Source organism: Monopterus albus, unplaced genomic scaffold, assembly GCF_001952655.1.
Source record: "Monopterus albus unplaced genomic scaffold, M_albus_1.0 scaffold130.1, whole genome shotgun sequence".
In the NCBI taxonomy this organism is placed as follows: Eukaryota; Metazoa; Chordata; class Actinopteri; order Synbranchiformes; family Synbranchidae; genus Monopterus; species Monopterus albus.
In genome coordinates, this window is record NW_018128010.1 from 427,894 (window position 1) to 445,039 (window position 17,146).

The 17,146-nt window shown below is 41.3% G+C and overlaps 1 protein-coding gene across 1 annotated transcript in view; it reads left to right on the plus strand.

Moving 5' to 3' along the window:
- LOC109967490 (protocadherin-16-like) overlaps nucleotides 1-17,146 on the plus strand; it is a 76,225-nt gene that overhangs the window by 5,289 nt on the left and 53,790 nt on the right. The window contains exon 2 of the mRNA XM_020613093.1: nucleotides 758-2,578. Coding sequence (XP_020468749.1) covers nucleotides 779-2,578 — 1,800 coding nt within the window. The 5' untranslated portion in view covers nucleotides 758-778. The remainder of the gene's footprint in view (nucleotides 1-757; nucleotides 2,579-17,146) is intronic.

The window sequence follows — 17,146 nt, forward strand, 5'->3', positions numbered from 1 at the left end:
AGCCAGTCTCTTTATTTAATGAAAAAGACATAATTTTCTGTGTGCCAGACATTTGATGGTTTTGGATTATTCTGCAGATGGTGACTGTCTTGGTGAACAGTTTCCACATTGCTCTACAGTGTCTCTGCCAGAGTGTGCTTATTGTTTATGTAAGGAATTCCACTACCCTCACTACATTTAAATATTATTACTTGAATATTTTTCACCTATTTAACACCAAGACAATTCCCACAAATATTGAAAGAGAGACATCTTTGCTCGGGGGAGATTAATTGGGAAGAGTGTTTCGAAACTGTTTACTCCATGAGAGCTAAATGTGGTAGCACACATAAATATTAAATCTGGGACCTAGCATACCTGACTTATATAAGGGGGTGCTGCTATAGTGAACACATCAGGTAGACTGGTAAAGTGGCTCCTTCACCTTTTTAATTAATGGCAAACATGTTAAATAGCAACAGCCAATGTTTTGTGCTGCAGCCTATGGTTCTGATGTTTCTTATCCAAAGAGGAGCAACAAGGTGTTGACTTTTAGGTGAACTAAAAAGTGTTGGAAAGTGTTAACATGCAGAGCCTCTTGTGTGCACTGTGGTTGGAAGAGAGCTGATATAACATATGGAAAAGTGTTTAAGGCATATTTGTTTTTTTCTTAAACTAACTTACTCTGTATTTTGACACAGAAATAATACTCCATTTCTTAGTTGTCTGCTGTTGTAATTTTGATATTGCTCAGTTTTTCCTCTTTGTGTGTCTCCAGGTTTAAAAAGAAGAAACTGAAATGAAGACAGCAGCCAAGGGTACTGGGAAATTTATAATGGGTTCTTCAGAGCATGAGGGTTGGTGGAACACAAGGATAGTGCTAATGGTGTATGTGGCCTTGGAGCTAGTAACAGTCCTCTCACCTGTGGTTCTGGGGACTCTTGAACTCCAGTTAGATGAGGAACAACCAGCAGGCACAATTATAGGTGACATCAGTGCTGGACTTCCTCCTGGCATCACAGCCTCTCTGTTCTTCATTTCAGACCATGAGGGCACAGGCGTGGGTACTGATTTGGACATAGATGAGAGCACAGGCATTATTAAAACAGCCAAAATTCTTGACAGGGAAGTGAGGGACAGATACAACTTCATTGCGGTCACCATGACAGGTGTGACTGTGGAAGTGACCATCAAGGTGAATGACATAAATGACCATGCACCAATGTTTTCAAGAAAACGAGCCATGTTTAAAATCCCTGAGCAGACTGCCATAGGTACCAGGTTTCCTCTTGATCCAGCTGTGGATGCTGACAAAGGGCAGCTAACAACACAAGGCTACCTTATCAAAGATGGAAACATTGGCCAGGCCTTCACCTTGGAGACCAGAAGGGGAAGCAATGAGGTTCTCTATCTGGACTTGGTGGTTAATGCCATTCTAGACAGAGAGAAAAGATCCACCTATACTTTATCTTTGGAGGCCTTTGATGGCGGTTCCCCTAAAAGGACTGATCAGATGACATTAGATATTACTGTACAAGACATTAATGACAATGTTCCTGTTTTTAACCAAAGCCGGTACCATGCTATAATATCTGAGAACCTCCAACCAGGAAGCAGTATACTGCAGGTGTTTGCCACAGATACTGATGAAGGAGACAACGGGATGGTACTATATGAAATCAACAGGAGACAAAGTGACCCGAACCGCTACTTTGTCATCGACTCTCACACCGGCATCATCACACTCAACAAGCCTCTGGATTTTGAGATGAGGAGAGTCCATGAACTGGTGGTTCAGGCGCAAGACAATGCAACCCAGCCAGAGGTGACCAATGCCTTTGTCACCATCCATGTCAGAGACTACAATGACAACCAACCTACCATGACCATCATCTTTCTCAGTGAGGACGGGTCTCCCAGAATCTCAGAGGGTGTACAACCAGGCCAGTATGTAGCCAGAATCTCAGTCACTGACCCCGACTATGGAGAGTACGCCAATGTCAATGTGTCGTTAGAGGGAGGAGATGGAAAGTTTGCTCTGACCACAAAGGATAGCATCATCTATCTGATATGTGTGGACCAGATTCTGGACCGGGAAGAAAGAGACACATATGAGCTGAGGGTGATGGCAACAGACTCAGGCACGCCTCCTCTCAGGGCCGAATCCTCTTTCATCATCCAGGTGACTGACATCAATGACAACCCTCCCCTGTTTGACCAGCCAGTGTACAGACAGATCATCCCTGAAGTGGTGTTTGCAGGGAGCTTTGTGTTACAGGTGACAGCCAGAGACAAAGACCAGGGGCCCAATGGAGACATTACCTACAGCATCCTGCAAGACCATGGTGCTTACTCAAACTGGTTCAGTATAGACCCCATTACGGGGATTATCACCACTCTCTCCCAGATGGATTATGAAAAAAACCCCAATCCCAGTATAACGGTGGTGGCCACAGATGGAGGGAAACCACCCCTGTCCTCCACTGCTGTGGTAAAAGTCATTCTTCAGGATATAAATGACAATGAGCCTGTCTTTGAGAGAAACCTCTACAATGTGTCCATCAAGGAGAACACAGCTCCGGGGACCTGCGTTCTTGAGGTAGGACAATTTCTTTTATATTTATTTCATTAAAAGTTTATTCTGTACACTCACTCACTCATGCAAGAGTCTAAGATCAACTTGGTGACACTTGTGAAGAACATAACAAATGGAAATGAAATAAATAAGAGAAATCTGTCGGACTTTGCTGGTTCCTTTTATTAGTCTATGAAGAGTTATTTTTTAATTGTAAAGCTGTTTAATTTGGACTCCCTTAGTGAGGATTTACCTGCGGTTTTAGGCCAAGATGATTTCCTCTTGGCTGTCCTCTGCTTCACCTCTCAAAAGGTTTCCAGGGTTACAGAGAAAGTGTAAAGTCCTCTGTCAGCCCAGGCACAAAGTGGTTTTTCACATATTCACAGGCAGTGACAAATTTGGGGCTTTATCCAAAGAAATAGATGTCACTTCACTCTCAAAAGGCACCTTAATTAGGCTAGTTGAGCGTGAGAAAAAATGCCTATAGACGACAAGATGAATTAAAGTTCAGATTATGGCACCCCCAGTGACTGCAGTCCTGGTTCATTAAAACATATTGTTTCTCAAGTTGTTTTTTGCCATCTTATTAAAAAGACTGCACATTTAAAAAAAAACACTCATCAGTTGTTTAAATCATTGAAGTAATGTCTTCAGCCTGCAGGCTGTTTTTCTTTTGTGCTTGTGTTGAGATTCTTACAATTTCACAAGTGTCGGCAGTAGTATTGCATGGATCAAGGAGCTGAATACAGAGAGCAGTCAAGACAGAGGGCCCAGCAGACAGGCTCTTGGCCCAGGGTTTGGCCTGGGTAGAGGGAGGGGTGAAGGGAGACGCAGGATTTAACCGCGACTCCTGGCTTGAATGCAGAAATAGAAGCTGTGCGGGCTTCTTGTGGGAGGTCCCCAAATTATAAATCACACGGACCACAAGATAAGGAGAAATGGCAATGTACTGACATTGATTATGGAATTTGGAAAGTAAACCAAAGAATAATTAAAGTTCTATGATTACTCGTTCCAGTGTGGGTTGAAGTTCAGTAAAATGATCTGAAAACCTTTATTATGCTTTTTTTTTTTTAAACCAGTGATGGTCAGAGTTTTGACTCTCCTCTGATTTGCCTCTAGAAGCGTTACTACTGTATGTGCTTTCACACCACTCTCAGGGTATGACATGCTTGATCAGTGGCCTCACAGAGTCCAAGCATGAAGTAGTTCTTCAAAGCCACTGCGCTTTAGCTTCTCTTGGGCCTGCCCGGGTGCTACAGACGTGTGTTTGGCAGGCTATGTGAGAACAGACTGCTCTTACTCAGGGTGCCAGCTCTACATCCAAACAGCTCAGCAAGACATCTGATGGCTGCTTTTTTTTCTATGTAGATGAAATTCTCAGTGTTCTCCTTTTTCCATATACATTGCTGTCCAAAAACCATTACAATATAGCTATTGTGATCATTAATTCAAATGTCTGAAGTGGCACAACAGTTCATGACCACTCTTATGTAGTCTCACTCCTCAATGCTGTCTCTGTAATAGTTTGTCACTTTCTGCTATGAGTCAGTTTCTGAATTTATAATTAGATGTTTAGGGAAAAAAAATTAAAAAAAAAAAAAAAGATTAAAGGCTAAGCCTATTAACAGCAATCAGTCTCATGTTTCAATGTGCAAGATCTGCTGCAAAGAAAATAGGTCAGTCTTGAGAGGGGAAATCAAATATGACACGAGAAGCAACATTTTAAAAACCACAAGCTGCGTTGTGGAATGTGTGTCATGAGCCATTACTAATTCTATTGCCCTACTAGTTTTCAAACTGTATGATTTTACAACCTCTCTAGCTTGTGTAGAGGTCAAATACAACTTTTACACCAGAGATCTGGTGCCATAAAGGAACCACAAAAAGCTTGCTATACTCTTTGCATGTCTATTTGATCCATTTACAAGGTGAGTGATGTTCTCTTGCACCAGATTATATCTCCATTTAACACTGAAGAATTGTAAGCATGTGTTCATTCAAGAGGTACTGTTACATTGTACTCTGCCAGTGTATGTTTCATTACAAATGTGTGAAGTCTTCATAGAATAATAATCAAGTGAATAAGGTGGAAAAAGTCATTACTTCAAGGGCATTTAGTGTGGCCATTGAGCATAGAGGCTTTCGATTCCTGATGTGGAGTAAGAAGAATAAAATAAGATGTCATTAGAGGTAATGAGGCGCATCAGCCAGCCATAATATCTGTACATTCAGTAAAGCTAAGCCTTATTGACTTGGCTTTGGGAGTTATTTGCCATTTATTATCCTATGTGTTATTTCTTTTATGAAGTAATGAAGCTTTACAGTTGGTTACGTCACAATCTTGCACTGGGGAATTATTTACACCTCATATTGTTGCACTTTTTTTGGGTGGCTTGGAGTGTCTCTTTGCTATGAATTATTCCTCTGTCTGTTTCGGGTGGCCTTTCTGGCTCCAGTAGAAAGGCGAGAGGGGGTCCCCAGGCAGCTGGAGGGGAAATGAGCTCTGACAAGTGCTGGCATGAGTGACGGAGGTGACAAGAGCAGGGGGGCTTCCTCGCCTGTCCATTGGTCTGTCCTTCTCTAAATTCTTATCTGATCTCATTTCATTTCTCATTAGCTGGGTCTGACGTTAGGCCAGACCTAATTTTTAAACCAGCCTCCTCCATGTTCATGACAGAATGGACCTCTTGTAATCGCTGCAGCCCCCTTTGCAACATGAGATGAACAGTGATTGCTGCATGTGAAGGAGGACATTTTGCCTTTTTTTCATGAAGCTGGGACTTAAACTTTGGTATTTGCCAGTTCCTTTACCACCCAAAGTGCTTCCTGTCTTACCAATATCTTGGCAATGTTTTTATTACACACTTCCCTTGAAAAAACATTGCTGATATGACATAGGATTATTATGCTTTAGATAGGATTTCTTGGGTGCAACATTAAGAAGGGCCTGCTAGATGTCTGTGCAGATTCTCAGTCATCCAGGTCATAGTAAGTGTTAGGGTGATACGTTAATGCATAATAAATTTCACATAACGAAATATATATCTTTTTATTAGTCTTCTCTTTTCAAAATAAAAGAACTTTCATTACATAAGCTGATAAAACTGGACTAGATTTCTAGGTTGAAGACATTTCACCTCTCATCCAAGAGACTTTATCAGTTCGGATAGTTTTTAATTTAGATAACATACAGTACGTATGCAGTCTTTTTTAGTAGTGTAACATACAGCATCATTCATTATTTGACATTCATTATTTTATTGAATTCTAAAGGCAGTATAGTTGAAAGAGGTACCTGAAAGAGGTGGCACTAGATCACTTTGCCATTCCTGCAAACATAAAAGCATCCAGTCTGTCAGGGACCAAGCAGTAAGGCAAAAGACACAGCTTTCAAAGTTCAAAATAAAGGGTTTCTTTTATTAACCCAAAAGCAAGAAAAATACAAAATTAACATCAGATAAACTGGGCCCTAAAAGAGGTCAACAAAAGATAAGGAAACTCAAAATACAGCAAACTGAACTGTCTCAACAAAACCAACTGACCTAGCAAATGAGACACACACAGGGGAACATATATATACTGGCTGATCAAACCAATAACACAAACAAGGGGTAAACTAAAGACACTACCAAAGCAATCAACTAATAAACACTAAACAGACAGTCTGCTAGCCGAACCGCCCCCCCATCCATGGACCAGGAAACACGGTAACTCAAAAGAAAAGGTAAACATTAACAATACAAAATTAATCAAACGTGCATGCTCATTGATCAATTGTGTATGTCTAATATAAATTACCCACCCAAGTCCATGGCTGGTGGTGGTTTCGGCCCTCACATGGTGAAGGCCAGGACTGAGGCCTTCACACAGTCTATGGGGAAAAATAATTATCATAATTGGTCTGTAGTAAAAATATGAATGAAGAATGTTTCTTTCACACAAGTGGCTCACAGTTGCCACGGTCTTTTTGTACAGTGACCACCTACTGGTAGCTGTCAGTGCTGATTTCAGTACCTTGTGCCATGGCATCCTTGAGTCTTTATTAACTTTTGAAAAATGTGGCAGGGGTGGAAAGTAATCATTTTTCATAATCCGGATACCTTCAAATTGCTATGTGGAGTACAGTCAGGCTAAAGATCTGGTGTTCACTGTTTCATTGCAGGAGGTGCCTTTATGCTAGTTTCGTCAGTGAACAGTAGAAAGCTGACATTGCTAAAATGCACCTTGCTTTTTAAAATCTCTGCCTTCATTACTTTGTTTGCACAAGAATACCTGCATTACAGTCCATGTAGAATAGACTCACTACTTCATACAAAAAAGGAAAAACCAGTTAAAAAGCTACTGACTGTAACAACTGGCCAGAGGGATCAGAAAGTAGTTTGCTGTCTTCTGGTTTATTTAAACAAGCATCATTACAAAAATGTTAACGTTTGTTTTGTAGTCCTTTCTTTCTCAACAAAATGTTTCTTCTCTCAGTGCTTTGGCTGATACTCTAGAATGTCAACCACATTTTCCCAGCAGTTGTCAGTGTAATGCATAAAAATGCTCATTTTGACTTTCACCCATACTAAGGTTCTGCAAAACAGCCATGCAAAATGCAATGATTTGGTGAATGAAAAGGGCACCTGATGCACACGCTCACTCTCTCAATCCCTCTTTCTACATGACCTCCTTTTCTTTTGGTAAGGAACCTTGCTAACTACTCCACTGCAGCTTTCCCAGAATGCCCTGCTTCAGGCTTCAGCTTTTTGCAAATGAGTGAAACTAACTATGGAAATGAGAGAAATTGCCAGTTTCTGACTTGTATTTTGGTACGCAAACCATGTAATCAATTCCCACCAGAGACTTTTCTGGGGACAGCTTGTGTCAAACAAAATGTTCACGTGTCTGTTTTAATACCAGACCGGCCTGTGTCCTTGTGAGATTGGTTTATCTTGAGGCGAGCTGACTCTGTTTTTGGTCTTCTTTGTTTCTTTTTCTTCCTGCTAAATACCAAGCTATGCTGTGGCTCTGTGGTATACAGTAATGGTATTTTCAGGGAATGGTAAAATTGCAGGAAACTGGATGTGCTACTTAATGTGTTCGCAAATGTAATACTTCCTTAAACACTTACTCCTGGGCCTAGCAGGGGCACTGGAGCGAACATAAACACTGATGTACATCTGGACAAAGTGTGGGTGTGAGTCAAGGTTGTTCTACTTCAGACAGCTGAGTGCGTTTTTCCAACAGCAAATCTACTGCCTCTCTCTTTCCAACAGACCAGGAGAGAAAATTGTGGTGAAAAATTTGATGCAATATGATTGAATACAGAAGTTTGAAGGAATTTTGTTCATTAGGATAAAACCAAAGCTGTGGGTGTTTGAATACCAGACTGAAACAAAATGGAAGGAACACTCAATTTATGGACTATAAGTGTTACTATAAGTATTGCTCTTAAAGGATGTATCCAGCAATATTTACTAAAAATTGGATAATTGATTAACTGACTAATCACCAGTAGCAGTAGTTTGTTAACGGCAGGTAGTTGTTTGCATTGGAATATTACTACTGTAGGTTTCATTTACTGATTGTCCAAAAACCTTGAGACTGTAAATATGTCACATGGGTTTTTGGACAGACTGTCAGAGTCATACAGGTAAAGCTAGTGTCATTTTGCAAAACCTAAAATAAGGATTATTTTTGCAGCTGTCTGTGTGTAGTGAGCAGTAAAGCAAGCAATGTTTACTGGACTGTTGACTGTAAAGCAAAGTTGTGAGAGATAAAAGGCTGCAGGAGGAGGTTCCTTCCCACATCTGGCAAGGAAGGAAGATGTGCTCTCTTGGGACAAGACATTTCATTAGTACAATCTGTCCACCAGACTGTTTGCTGCAGGTGAGGCTGACCTCTTGCCACTGCTTCCAAATTTTTATGAAAGACAGTGAGTGTAGTGAAAGAAGAGAGAAAGAGAAAGAGACAAAACATTAGCGTCTCTAGAGGGACGGTCTGCCTCATGCAGCTGCATCCAGCTGTTGATCCCTCCTCTCACTTTTATCCTCTGGCTCCCTGGGGTAAGATCTCCTTCACAGTTCGTCTTTTTTGTCTCTGCCTCACTTTACTCTTCCTCTTTGTCTGTCCAGACGTCTTATCTCTTCCCACTTCCTTTTCCCACACTGCTGTGCCTCCTCTGCGATCCAATTACAGCTCTTCACTTCCCCTGTTTCCCTTTGGAGAGGTGACATGTGAATCAGAGCAGGTGAGAGCAGTACATCTATCTGCCTGGGGACGATTAGGCCTGCCTCGAGTAATGCTAACACACTGCCTTGTGGGTCCTGGTCAGACCAGGCCCATGCTTATCCAGTTTGATGATGCAAGAAACAAAATGGGTGTTAATGACCAGGGCTGAAATAGAGTGAAGTCAGACTGCAGGTGTGTGTGTGTGTGTGTGTGCCCCACAATGATATTATCACAGTATTGTCACATTGAGGCTCAAGAGGAACACTTTAGCTTGACCTTCATAAACAGATTAAAATATTGAATTTGTTTCCCTCCTTCTCTGAGATGACTGAATGGGAAGGGGAGATACAGAGAGGCTCACTGTGATGAGGGCTGCCAGGCCTTCTGTTCTCACAGACCGCGATCCCCTTGCACATGTGCAAGGCAGTTGGCCCTGCAAAAGCTGGGCATCAGGAAGCATCATCTGCTCCTGATATTCATTCTGTTCCAAAGCAGATCTGTGCTTAATCACCCATCCAGTCCCTGCTGTCTATCAGAAGCCACCAGACTGGAAAGCAGACACTGAGTGACAGCCTGCCAGGTAACAAAAAGCAGTAACCAGGAAACAAGATCACAAATAAACAACAACAACAACAAATCATTTTTGGTGTGATCATGAAATGAAGGTATTTTAATTGTACATACTCAGTTGTCAGCATGTTGTATCATACATTCATGACAAAAGTGCCTTTTCCTAGAATAGCACACACTATACATACAGAGCCCTAAAATATCTCAACCACTGAGCAAATTGTCTCCATATCCAGAACTTCACTGCTACAAAGAATGCATCGGTTTTGTCTGCCAGCAACCTCAGCCCCCTTTTGCTCCAGGCTTGCTGCTGTACTGACCGCCAGTTGAAATAACAATTGAGAAGAATGTTACTGAGCCCAACAAGCTCATGGAAAGAGGGGTGCATTCAGCTACAGGGCAGGAAAAAAGAGTGGTGCATTCAGCTACAGGGCATGTGGTCAAATCATTCTGTTCCTGCTCTCAGTTAGTTTTGGTTTATGACCAGGTCTGATCAGGCTAGAGAAGGTGGCTGGGCACAGGGATTAGCCAGTACCTCGGCTCCTCTTGTGCGAAATAGGTCATAGGAGATAGTGTTTTAGAAAGAGTTAGTAAAACAGGGGAAGACACGCTAAATACAAACAAGAAGTAATGATTCCTAAGTCAAGGCTAGCTCTCTGTGTGGTCAGGAAAATGTTGGACATACACTGACACTGTTAGAGAAGGAGGTTTTGCAGATGCTTGTTAACGGTAATGAAGCCATGAGCCCTCCCGGCTCTGTGTGGATCAAATTAATGCTTGGAGCTGTGTTGAGGCTCACTACTTTCTTGGTACTGATTGAAATGTGATCAGGCACCATGTATCAACAGTGCTTGCTGAGATCTGTGGACAATTTTGGTCTGAATTTGTTTAATCTGCCGCAATATAACTTTTTAGTTAAGATGTTGTTTTCACACACAAAAATGAGTTTCTAGAAACTGCTGAGTAAGATATTACATAAAATACTGTATTATTGTGTTATTTGTATTGATATTTAGATACTGTCCTTATTCATAAAATACCCTACAACAACTCAGTTCCTTCACAGCACTGAAGTGAGTTCTTAAGTTGATTAATGAATTTCGCTGATTTAGAGAAAAGGTATCAAAAGCGATTTTAATAATTGATTAATGGTAGTCATTTGTCAAGCTATAGTGCAAAACATTTCTTGTACTTGGCTCACATCTAAAGTTTTTCCAAAACAAACAAACAAAAGCAAGAGGGAGAGAAAACTGCACTGGAGAAGGAGGTTTGTGAGGGGAGACACTCTTTTACACTGTGGTTAGCCAACATTGTCTGCCTTGGCTTTAGACAGAGAGGCACCCAGGCCCGCTCCAATCAGACTCCCAGTCTGTGTGGATTGCTGCCCCACGGTGGTCCAGCCTCACACTGCTGGTTGCATATCCTGAAGCCTTTGCCACATTTACCAGAAATGCCCCTGTTATGTCTTAAGTGTTCTAAAGCAATGTATCCAGCAATGCTGCAGATTAGCTATAAGAGGGAAACAACTGCATAAGCTTAACACTGACTTTCTGTGAGTGCTAGGAGGTAATTTAAAGATTCAGCGGGGAAACTAATTGGGTTATGTACCTCATCAATAAAGCTAATTTGGTCTGGTGCAGCAGAGTTTATGTTAAGAGTGGTGTGCTGCTTCTTTTAATCAGTATGTTGAAAGGCCGACTCTTTGTTTAGATTGTTGTGTATGGCCTGGTGTTGTGAGGAGCCTGGGGACAGCGTGGGGAGCAGTGGGACTCTGCTGTAATTAGGCAGAGCTGGTATGCAGGGTTGCAGGACTCAGAATGTGTGATGTGGTATCAGAGCAGGCGAACAAAAGGCCAGGGACTGGGGGGTGTGCGTACATGTATGTCTTGGTGTAGACAGGGTTTTAGGGTGGAAGAAATCCTCTAATCAGTGCCCTGGGTTCCTCCCAGATTGCTTCACAAATGCATCTTGTGGGATTCAAAGCATCAACACAGGAGGCACAAGAGCAGGGAAATTTATGGAGCAGATATGATTTTGGCTCCCCGTGGTCACTCCTCTGCACCCGCTTTCCATTCCAGTACCCGATGAAGGCTAGACATGCAGTCAATCTGATTCAAATCCATACTGCACCACCTTGGAATGTGAAGGAAAAAATACTGATATTTTTGTGTTTTTACTCTGAGTGGCCTGTGGAAACTGTACAAAAGCTCTCTTTCAAGCCTTAAGGTGAGTCTCATCACCCTCAGTGGATGTCTGAAAAAAATGCTTCATAGTTAAGTGCCCAAAAAAGTGCATATTACCTGTAGTGCCTCGACAAAGTCAACTCACCTCTCAAATCGATGCATGCAAGGAATCAGTTAGTGCAGTAGCTGGGATAATGGAGAAACAAGTTGTTGATGCTTTCAACAAGCCAGCGCATCATTGCCAAGGCTGAAGGCATCCAGACATCTGGTTTCAGAAGCCATCTCCAGTCAAACCTAGCTGTATCTTTATAGAGGATCCCTGGAAATGATGTATAATATATTTCATCAGATCTCAACTACAAAAGACTCAGAATCAGTTTTTTCATGTGCAACAGAACACTGAATCATCTCCTCATCTGTTGCACCGGATCCATCGGCTCTTCTTTACAATGAAGTGATCATTTTAATTACCTGTTGTCTTAGTGCTGCTTCGGTAAGAGAGTAAGGGATTTGTTTTTACATCATAGTTGTGGAGAACTTTGTGTACAACCTTACTGTCATGTGGTGGGTGGTGATAATGACACGTAATCTCCTGGAATTTGACTCTGGGAGTGTGCACATGTGAATGATCTTGGTGTGCAGACCTGTGTAGATCTTTGATTTGGGGCCTGGGGAGAACTAAAAAGTCACCTGTTGCCAATTTTTACTATCAACAACTTATTGCTTATAGGCCGTGATTAGCCCAGACAGCGAATATGGTGATTAATGTGGCAATTCGCCTTTTGTGTGTGAAGTCACGACATCCTGGAATAACACTAGCTCATTCAAAAGTCTGCCTTGGACTGGGTAGCTGGTCTTTTTAACTCTTTAGTGATTCAGGAAGAGTCGGTGAATAGCTACTTGTTTCTTTCGATTGTTTCTTCTCTGCATCCCATTCACAGCTTTCCAGCACAAGTCTGCACAGTCTTCTATGGCAGACAAAGCAAGTTTTGCTGAAGCGTACTTAGTTTTAAGGGGGGGTGGAAGTGAATTACTCAAGCCACTATTTCACTGCGATTATTCAAGTTCATCTGGAACACAAACTGTCACACTTTCCATCACAAGACTGCTGGTCCAGTAGCTCAGCAATAATACTGATTAAAAATAAACAGTTTTAGCCTAAAGAAAGCAAATGAGTGATGTTTAAAGTTGATTCTGATGACATCGGAGATGTCCGCAGAGAAGAATGTTTGATAAGACCCTTTAGATGTAGAGTCTCTTACTTTGTGCTGCAGGACAAATAATGCCCTCATATTGAAATGCTAATTTCATGGTCAGGTTTTAATGGAATGCCTTGTACATAATGATTCCAGTGTATCCCTAAAATGTAACCCTCAGTATTCTGAGAAGCCTGTAATGTAAGTGGTATTGATTAATGGTAGTTCTTTCCGCTACAATAGAAATGTCAATCATCAATGTGCCTGAAGGAAATTAATATTTCTGACAGGAAATCTGACTTTAAACATCCTAACTTTACCCATATGCACACACAAAGCCTTTCGTTAGGGAGGCGACAGTGCAGTGGGTATGGCAGTCATCTCCCAACCAGAAGGTTGACCGTTCCCCCTGATGGTTAAAGCCATCAGTTGAGTTGGCGCCGCAGATGGCTGCCTTGGTTCTGTACCAGAGACAAATTCCTTGTGTGTAACATACTTGGCCAATAAAGGTGACTATCATTATCCATATATATCAGTACATGTAATTTGAGTGTTTAAGCTGCAGTTTTAGAAGTTTAATGCACTGTCCTAGTGCTTCGGCAGTCACCTCTTTAGTGAACATGCACTGAGTGTATCATGTCGGTAAACATGAGAAGATAATCAGGCTTCTTTTCTAGCTTTAAATCTCAGCTAGTTTCAGTTACTGCTCTTCCCTATCACTATTCTTGTAATTGCAGCTGCTGCACCGTTTTTGATTTGTGGATTTTTTTTTTTTTGCATGTCATGTCATGCATACTAATGCTAGACCTAGTAGTATTTATTTAATTTTTGTTCTCTTATTACCATGGATTGAAATATTGTCCTTGTTACTAAAGTCTGCTCATGTACCCTTTCTACCTGAGCAAGACTAATGTTTTGTCCTTTAGGAAACCACATTTCATATACAGTAGAAGACTCAGTTGAAGTTTTTTGCAGCCTCAGTTTACTCTGCTTATATATTTCTGAAAGAGGGCTTTCTTTGGGAGGCCGCTTCAAGCGCTCTCCCTCCTGTAGCTCTGTAAATGACCTGTAAACAGGCAGTTTAAGTGTGAAGTCGGCCTATGCCCTTTGCTTCCGCTCTTTATTCATCACACGAACTCAGATACACATAGAAGTATGGTGAATGCTTTTGTTAAAGGACTGGGGGAAGGGCACCACTGCGGTTGTCAGACTGGGCCAAGACACGCTCTGAAGAAAGTTCTTTCTCCGAGAAAGAATAATAGAAAAAGACGGTATTTGTCCTGTCCTGCAAGTTTTTGTTACAAATAAAGTATGAGATTCTGAAACTGGGCAACAGAATATAGAAAACCAAATGTGAAGATGCTGGATGGAAACATGGAATAAAAAAGGTCAGTAAGAGGAATGACTTGTACTCCTGTGAAAAGACTAATTGAAGAAAGTGGAAAATGATTGAAACAAGCGGTGAATGCTAAAGGGAGAAGAGTGAGAAAGAAACCAGATGCTGAGAGGGTAAAAGAGACAATTTACCTCATGCAGTGTGTGTGCAAAAGTGGCGTGTAGATCAAGCGCAAGAGGTGGTTTGTTACCATGGCAATATTGGGAAACCAGGGAGGGAGGAGAGTAGCGTAAACAAGAAACCCCATCAATTTCATGGGCTAATCATCATTTCCAAAGTGCCAGTTTTTTTAAATCTTACTTGTGGTGGAGTATTAGCACACTAAGACAGTTCCAAAATCAATTGTGGAGAGGTGAACTCAGCTTTTACATAGTTTTGACCTTTTTTTCCAAGGTGCTAGAAGGCTAAGGGTTAAGCTGTCCTTTTTCCAGAGTTCATCACTGTTTCCTTTTAGACTGTCTTGCTGTCTCAGCTATCACATGGCATTAGCAGCACATCCCAGAGGCCTGGGGAACATGCACAGTAGCAGAGCCTGAAGATGTTTGTTTGGAGATGGAAACATCATGATCTCTTGGCTAGCGAAGATACATTTATCCTGTTGGATAAACTTGGAGTATAAACTGAGCTATCAGATGAATCTATATTTAATATTGACTAAAGGGGATTCAGGACTGAATGTGTTTATTCAACATGTTACTGTAGCTCTCGTCAGACACCCCCAATGTTTTTGTGTTGTGGGCTCTGCATCTGTCATGAAGGACAGACATGGGGGGTGGGGTTTACAGGACCTCCCTTCTCCCAGACTACAGCTCTGCTCAGACGTCTTTGTCCCTGCTTTTTGTCTCGCTGCAGGGACTTCCCTTCATGCTGTTCCCGGGTTCTGATAACAGATCGAGGGTATTCTAATCCAGTGCCAGTATGATTGGAAGGGAAGAGCTATCAGTCTAAAAACACTTCCCTCCAGAAACAGACTTATTCCACACCTACATCCCCCTGTTGCCTGAAGCTGCCAGACTCACTTTTGGCCTGTAGCTCCCACAATTTATCACTGTGAAGAAACAAACACAAATCTTTTATCTCAGACCAGACAAAGTCTATGTGCGCATTGTGGGGAACTGTGTAAACACTCAAGGACAGCTTTCATTGGACAGATGGAAGTCTGAGGAAAGAGGAGATGTGTTTGTCTGAAGTCAAAATTGCAGTGAAATTGTTAAAATAATACTTTTGTCAGTCTAATTCATGGCATTCAGTTTAATAACATATGCTTTTCAGGCTAGTTTCATCCTATCTGTCACAACTGAATTCGGGTGTTGGGCTTGGTTACTGAATGGAAATCTCTGTGTGGCAGGAAATGATTATTTAAAAGTTATTAGGAAAATACAAGATGTTCTTAATCTGCAATGATGCAGCAACCAGCTAACCACATCCAAGAAGTAGTCTGGGACTGCACTGTTTACTGATGTCACACGCATGAACTACATATAAAATGAAAAGTAATCACTATTGTTTGGGCATTTGCCAAAGCAATAAGCCTTCCCCTGTTGTAGCCAAAGCAATTAAAAATATCTGTCAAATGTATTTAAAGATGAGTGTAAAATATAAAGAAAAATGTTGTTTTATAAGGGGATGAGAGTGAGAGAAACTATGCAGCAGTTTGCATGCCAGTGTATTCTTTTCTCAGTCTGGGAAGGTGGGACAAAGCTGCAGGATTTGGCAAGTGTTTGTGCAGTAGAAGAAGGGTGCATTATGATGGAGCCAAAGCACACAAGCTGAGAAGATTTTTGGCCTGGACATACAAGAGACAATGTTTGAATCATGGCAGATCCAAACTCCGGGACCAGTGGGATCTAAAAGCAACCCATGACTTAATTGACCTAATTCCTCTGTGTGCGTGTGTGGTGGTGATTGAGTTGAAGTCATAAAATTGGCCTGCTAATGATATTATATGACAGGACAAGTACTTAAAGATTGGAGCTTACTGAAGAAAATTAGGTTATGTTGACGCAAGGCACAGTACACACTTCAACAGAGAGAGAAGACAGCTAAACAGCCTGATGTCTGTTGATGTTGCTATGTCTCCTGGTGGCCAGTAGGGGCAGATAGGCTAATTAAGTGCAGCAGTTTGTAAATATGACAACTGTACATGTCTAAAAGCTATTCTTTCAAATTGTATATATAGATTATTGTTTTTGTCTCTATTTTATTGTATTTTTTTATTTTATTTAACTGCACATATTTTTTTCTGGTTGATTTACAAAAGCACACTGAGAGTCAAATTCCTTATGTGCTCAACATACTTGACAAATAAAGATGTTTCTGATTCTGAACTGTCCCGGGGATATTTCGTGTACAGTACAGTACATCTGGTAACGGCTACAAAGATGACATTGCAGCTTTGTAGAGAATTTTAACCACTTGGGTCACGTGTTATTTTTCTACTGACAAGCCTCCTCTTGTCAGTAGCAGCAGCACTTTAAGAGCACTAGTGCTTTGTTGAAATCCACACTGTTGAAAAACTCAGCTGATTTATTTTAAATATCAATGCTGAAGTGGTTCAAAGTGGTTAAAGTGAGTTAATATTTCAGAAGGAGCTTTATGCATTTTATAGGATTACCGTGTCAAAATGTTAGCTCATTAACTCTAAAACATTTATAGTTTAAATTTATGAATACTATACAGTTTTAGACTTTTGGATATATTTATTAAAATGTCTCAAGCAGACACTCACTTTAGATTTGTCCAAGTCACACTGTTATTGTATGGTAACGCGTTGAGTGCAGACTGATTTCATGCAGACATGATGACCTCAAACTCCAGCAGGTTTAAGAGTGTTTATTTTCATGCTCTACATACACCTCTTAATGCTTTGCCTTCTGTTAAGTTTGTTACCGGTTTACAGTATGTAGAAAGCCTTTTTAAATCCACCCCAGAAATCCCTCAGTCCTCTGCTCAAAGGGGTGAGTGCAGGATTTGCTGTGGTCTTCCCAAGGCTTGGGTGGTATGGTGAAAGAGATTAAGGGTGTGACGTCAG